The 6,000-nt window shown below is 48.6% G+C and overlaps 1 protein-coding gene across 1 annotated transcript in view; it reads left to right on the top strand.

The window, feature by feature from the left end:
- Positions 1–6,000, top strand: part of BANP (BTG3 associated nuclear protein) — a 115,215-nt gene that overhangs the window by 67,634 nt on the left and 41,581 nt on the right. Inside the window, exons 12-14 of the mRNA XM_058440264.1 lie at positions 1,516–1,604; positions 3,499–3,697; positions 5,779–5,841. Coding sequence (XP_058296247.1) covers positions 1,516–1,604; positions 3,499–3,697; positions 5,779–5,841 — 351 coding nt within the window. The remainder of the gene's footprint in view (positions 1–1,515; positions 1,605–3,498; positions 3,698–5,778; positions 5,842–6,000) is intronic.

Below are 6,000 nucleotides of genomic sequence, written 5' to 3'. Positions count from 1 at the left end.
AAAAAAAAAAAAAGAGCCAGGCTCAGTGACTCACGCCTATAGTCGCAGCACTTTTTGAGGCCAAGGCGGGCAGATCACGAGGTCAGGAGATCGAGACCTTCCTGGCTAACACGGTGAAACCCCGTCTCTACTAAAAATGTCAACAAAATTAGCCAGGCGTGGTGGCGGGCGCCTGTAGTCCCAGCTGCTCAGGAGGCTGAGGCAGGAGAATGGCGTGAACCTGGGAGGCGGAGCTTCCAGTGAGCCGAGATTGCGCCACTGCACTCCAGCCTGGGCTACAGAGCAAGACTCCGTCTCAAAAAAAAAAAAAAAAAAAAAAAAAAAAAAGGTCAAGGAGAGGAGATATTTCTGTCAGGCATAGTAGCAGGAAGCAGATTGAATTCTCTTGCCATTGAAATCTGGACAGAGATCTGTGAATAGGCTGTCCTAAGACATTAGACAAGCAACAGCACAGAACCGTGATCCTGAGAGAAGGAACACGAGAGGAGGGACAGGGAGATGCCAGGCAAAGACAGCTGCATCACTGCATGGAGGAGATGGGTTGGAGTGGAGAGAGGCTGAGACAGCAGAAAGTTGTGGAATCAAGTTGTTAAGAGCAGAGGGTTACACAGGGGCCTTCATGGGTGTTTGTGGGATTCCAAGGCAGGCATGAGCTCAGTGGTTCCTAAGCTCACACCAGGCTGGGTGGTGGCTAGATTCCCATCAGCCGGAGTGGAGAATCTTCAGTGATCAGTCACTGCACTAGCAGGCCATGCCTACTGGCAGGCTAAACTATCCCTAGAATAAAGGCAGAGCTTAAGACAGCCTGAGAAAGATCACATCGAACCACAAGTAACAACACTTTTAAAAGAAAGACAACAAAACCTAGACACCCAACAAAGTAAAATTCGCAATCTCCAGTATCTAGTCCAGAGTACCAGGAAGCAGGAGATTGTGACCTGTGATCAGAAAATCAGCAAATAGGAAGGGACCCTGTCTGGAATTAACTGACCAGGACATTGAAATCTATTAAAATTACATTCAAGAATTTAAAGGAAAAAAGGAACATAGCAAGGAGAGAAATAGAAGACATGAAAAAGAACCGTATGGAACTCCTAGACTCAAAGAGCGAGGAGAATTGTTGCCAGGCTTGCCTTCCATGTGTTTCGGGTACGTGCATTTGGTAAGGTTAGCGGTCTGCTTCATCCAATGGGGAATCAAAACCCAAGTTAGATGACTTGCCAGGACCTTAGTGAGCAAGAAGCTGCTGTTATATAACCTGACGACTGCCAGATATGTTGGCGTGCATCATTAGGATACCAGAATCTTGAAAAGGTAAATTTAATGAGCTGAAATTTCATAGCTGGCAGTGTAGACTCAGAGCCTTTGCACAGGAGTAGACGGTGGTGTAACAGCGTGTGAAGCTGAGTGTTTCGCTGGCTGCGCTGGTGTGCAGGAGCTTCCTCGGAGCCCTTGTGGTTGGAAGGTACACTCTGGAGCACACCCATTCTTAGCTTGTCTGCCCTGTGGCCCCAGTGGAGCGTTTTGGAGCCGCTGGGTGGAGCTGTCCAGCGACAGACTGTCATGGTGGCAGTGGGCTGGAAACCGTTGTCTTTGGGGAAATGGTTAGAAATTGATATTTCACAAGGTTTGATAATGGTTAGATGCCTGGAGAAGCGGCGCATAAGTGAAGAATTAGGCTGGTTTTGTAGGCGCTAAGAGGGTCCGTGGAGGAACAGCAGGTCTGTGGAGGTGGGCTTCAGCCCAGCTGGGATTTTGTCATTTTCTTCCTGGGGTCCACAAGGCTTGCTCGAGGACCTGTGGTGGTGAGTGCTCCGTAACTGCTCAGGCAGACAGGAAGGCGCCGTGGAGCACGTGGAGCCTGGCAGTGGTTGCTCTGGGACATGACCCATCACTGGAGGTGCTCAGGCGGAGTCAGGGTCTTTGGCTGGAGCCAAGCTCTCCACGTGCAACATGCAGTTGGGCATGTTGAGTCTCCTTCGAATCTTGTAAATTTCACATTCTGATTTAGTGTAGCTGGGCAATTTCTAGCCTATTGCAAGTATCAACATTTTATTATGTGGCTGGGCACAGAGTCCAGCGAGACTCTGTCTCAAAAAAAAAAAAAAAAAAACCCCAACATTTTATTGTTACTTTAAAAAATGTATTCAGTGGAATCTATGTACTATGGCAATTTAATACCTACCATTAGCTATTGGTAAAAAAATACATGGAAAGCTTTTCGTTTCCCCCTCCCCTCCCCTCTCCGGCCCTCCCCTCTCTTGCCTCCCCCCCCCCAGCTCTATTGCCTGGAGCTAAGTGCCATGGTGCCATCTCAGCTCACTGTAACCGCCTACTCCCAGGTTCAAGTGATTGTCCTACTTCAGCCTCCCAAGTAGCTGGGACTACAGGCGCGTGCCATCACACCTGGCTAATTTTTGTATTTTTAGTAGAGACGGGGGTTTCACCATGTTGGTCAGGCTGGTCTCGAACTCCTGACCTGAAGTGATCTTGCCCGCCTTGGCCTCCCAAAGTGCTGGGATTACAGGCGTGAGCCACCACGCCTGGCCCGGTTCTGTTTAGTAATCAGAAATTTTATGTCTTTCATTTTTCTCCTTTCATTCATATCAACATTCTACTTCTCTCACAGAATTTTGTCTTACTGCTTCCCTCCCCTGTCCCCCTGAGATGGAGTGTTGCTCTGTTGCCCAGGCTGGAGTGTAGTCGTGCCATTTCGACTCGTTACAACCTCCGCCTCCCAGGTTCAAGTGATTCTCCTGCCTCAGCCTCCTGAGTGGCTGGGATTACAGACCCCCACCACCACGACTGTCTAATTTTTGTGTTTTTAGTAGAGACGTGGGTTTCACCATGTTGGCCAGGCTGGTCTTGAACTCCTGACCCCAGGTGATCCGCCTGCCTTGGCCTCACAAAGTGCTGGGATTACAGGTGTGAGCCACTGTGCCCGGCCCTTCTTACTACATTTTTATGCTTAAAAGCTTTTTAAAATTAGTCATTATAATTCTCTGCAACAAAACTATGTGTATACATTGAAAATTAAAAAGTTTTTCTGCAGTCTTAATATTCTAAGAGTTTAAGATAATTATGATTGAGACATTACAGTGAAAATTAATACACAGTACATCAAAGCAAATATATCTCATCTTGATTAAACACGGCAAGTAAAATTTGTTGGAAATGTATCTTTAAGTGCGTGGATGAGACTTTTGCTCTATTAGTTTAATTACCCATGGACAAATATTGCCAGCCTGAAACAGCTTTTAATGTCCGCTTTAAGAGCTTCATTCATTTAAATAAGTTGGGGACTAGAAGGGGTTTTCTCACAGCAGCATCACGCCACTCTCAGGCCCTTCCGCATTCCATGTCGGAAGCCTCAGTTCCTAAGACTCACTCGTAGCGATCTCTGCAGAAGAGTGGAGATACAAGCGAGTCGAGGAAAAACGAAGCATTTCCTCTTCTCTGCTGTGGGAGTTGAGAGTGAGGGACGGGGGTGCACGCAAGCCGCACAAGGCAATGCCTAAGAAACTTTTCGTTCACCCCGTTCACACCTGTTGCCCCCACAGAGCCGATGATGAGCACCCCACCTCCCGCCAGCGAGCTCCCGCAGCCACAGCCGCAGCCACAGGCCCTGCACTACGCGCTGGCCAACGCGCAGCAGGTGCAGATCCACCAGATCGGAGAAGACGGACAGGTGCAAGTAGTACGTACCCTCTCCACCTCGCACCTTGGGAAAGGGGGCTGTGGGGTGGGCCACGGCAGGGCCATGGCAGCTTCCACCGGTTCCGCTGTGTTTCGGGAGCACAGTGATAGCTTGGGAGGAGGCACAAGGTCCCCATTTAAAGTAGAGGTCATCGTGGCCATGAGCTCTTAACATTTCACAGGTTGGGGCGGCTGCTGCAGAGCCTAGGGGTTGAAGTACACGGTGGGGTGGGGCGTTCGCTCAGCTCACCTCAGTCCTGCCAGCAGGCAGGCGGACAGTCAGCTGCGAGGGTCCGGCTGTGCAGTGGCCCCTGCCCCAGCTCGTGCTGCTGGGAAGCATCGGAAATATTTCTCAGTTCAGAAGCGCGGGCACCCTCTCACTGAGGGAAAGAGTAATTTCCTTCTAGGATCAGTGGCAAAAGCTTGAGGTCATTGTTCCCATGCAGTGTTTCCCTTGGAGTTACTCAGCACACCCAGGTTGGGCAGGCACTGTCCCAGCAGCAAGTCAGTGTCCTGCCTTGCCCGTGCGGAGTTCTCTGTTCGGGTTTTGTGGCCCAAGCTGTGGTCAGCCTGATGAGCCTAGGGGCTGGCTCCCGGGTGAAGTCCCTCTACAAACACCTCCTGGATTCTGTGGCATGAGAGTAGGGGGTGGCTGAGAAGGAAGGAAGACTTTTCTGGAAGCTTTGCTGGGTGACTAGAAATTTTACATGTACCACTAGACATCGCCAGTGTTTTTAGTGGCATCAGCCCCCTTGGGACCTCTGAAGACAGGTCATCATGTGCCTCCATGTCAGCAGGGCTTTCTCCTGGAAACAAGGTCCTCCGCTATTGAGAGTGGGGCGTGGCTCTCATCTCAGTGTGGCTTCAGCATGCTGTCTAGAAGAGGGAAGACTTCCAGAAAATTCTGGGGCTTTTAGAGGGGGTGTTACCCTTCCTCTTCCAAAGGAGATGAGACAGTTATGAATAGTGAATCTTATTTAATAAGCTTATTAATTTGACATTCACAACGACAGTTCCTCTCATCTTGTTAGTAAGAAGTTCTTTGAAAGCGTTCCAGAGTAGATAAGTTTGTCATAAGGCTTACATAGAACATTCTACAGGAGTTTATTTTAAGATCCATTTCGACTAAGAGAGAATTTCAAATAAGATAAGGAGTATTCATTTCATTTATAGGTTTATAGGAATTATTTGTCTGCCTGTATGTATAAACACTGGCTTCTTTGATTTTTTTTGAATCACATTTATTAGTGTTTACTCAAACTGTTTAAATAGTCTTATGAGTGTTTCTTTGATTTGAAAAACGTTGCCTGCCCTGTTGTGAGTGTAGGCACGCAAACAGCTCCCCTGCTGCAGCCACATACTGCTTGCATAGCCCCCCAGCATCCCCAGAGAGCTGAACGTATCATTTGAAAAGAGGTGTCATTGTGATTTTCTGTTTCCCCTCTTTTCTGTGTGTCATGCACATTTTAAAATTTACTTGTTTAGTAACATTTAAAGATGTAAATATCTTTCCTGGGACCTATTGCTCCTTTGTGAAGTACTGGAAAATGTTCTGTGTTACACAGTAGCCCCCCCTTACCCATACTTCCACTTTACCAGGTTTTAATTACCCATGGTCAACTGTGATCTGAAAATATTAGGTGAGAAATTCCAGAAATAAACAATCTGTAAGTTTCAGATTGCATACTCTTCTGGCTAGTAGCATGATGAAGTCTGGTCGTCCTGCTCTGTCCCGCCCGGGACGTGAGTCCTTCCTTTGTCCAGCATGTCCAAGCTGTGTGGCACCTATGGGCAGGAAAAAGCATAGCATATATGGGGTTCAGCACCATCCATGGTTTCTAGCGTCCACGTGGTGGGGGCAGGGGGCGCTTCTTGAAACCCTGATGGATGAGGGGGACTACTGTGAACCAAAAGCTTAAAGAGGTGACCACAGGCTATATTGCACTATTCAGGATTTAGTTATCTTTTTGAATTGTAAACAGATAATCAAGAACAAACATTCCGGAAGATGTTTCTTGTTTCCTTTGCTTTTGATTTTCTTCTGATGCTTCTTGGTGTCTTTTCTTGCTGCGGATCCCACAGGGACACCTCCACATTGCCCAGGTGCCGCAGGGGGAGCAAGTCCAGATCACGCAGGACAGCGAGGTGAGTCAGCTCTTGGTGCAGCACTGTCCCTGCAGGCACCATGCCCATATGCTCCGTGCCTGCTTACTCCCGACCTTCGTCGGTGTCACAGTGCGAGGGCAGCAGGGAGCCCCCAGGACGGGGAACGTGGGCGAGGGCTGCAGGACTTTGCTTCTAGGT

Source organism: Hylobates moloch, unplaced genomic scaffold, assembly GCF_009828535.3.
Source record: "Hylobates moloch isolate HMO894 unplaced genomic scaffold, HMol_V3 SCAFFOLD_6, whole genome shotgun sequence".
Taxonomy (NCBI): domain Eukaryota; kingdom Metazoa; phylum Chordata; class Mammalia; order Primates; family Hylobatidae; genus Hylobates; species Hylobates moloch.
The sequence above is the reverse complement of the archived record's forward strand: the minus strand, read 5'-3'. Positions and strand labels throughout refer to the sequence as shown.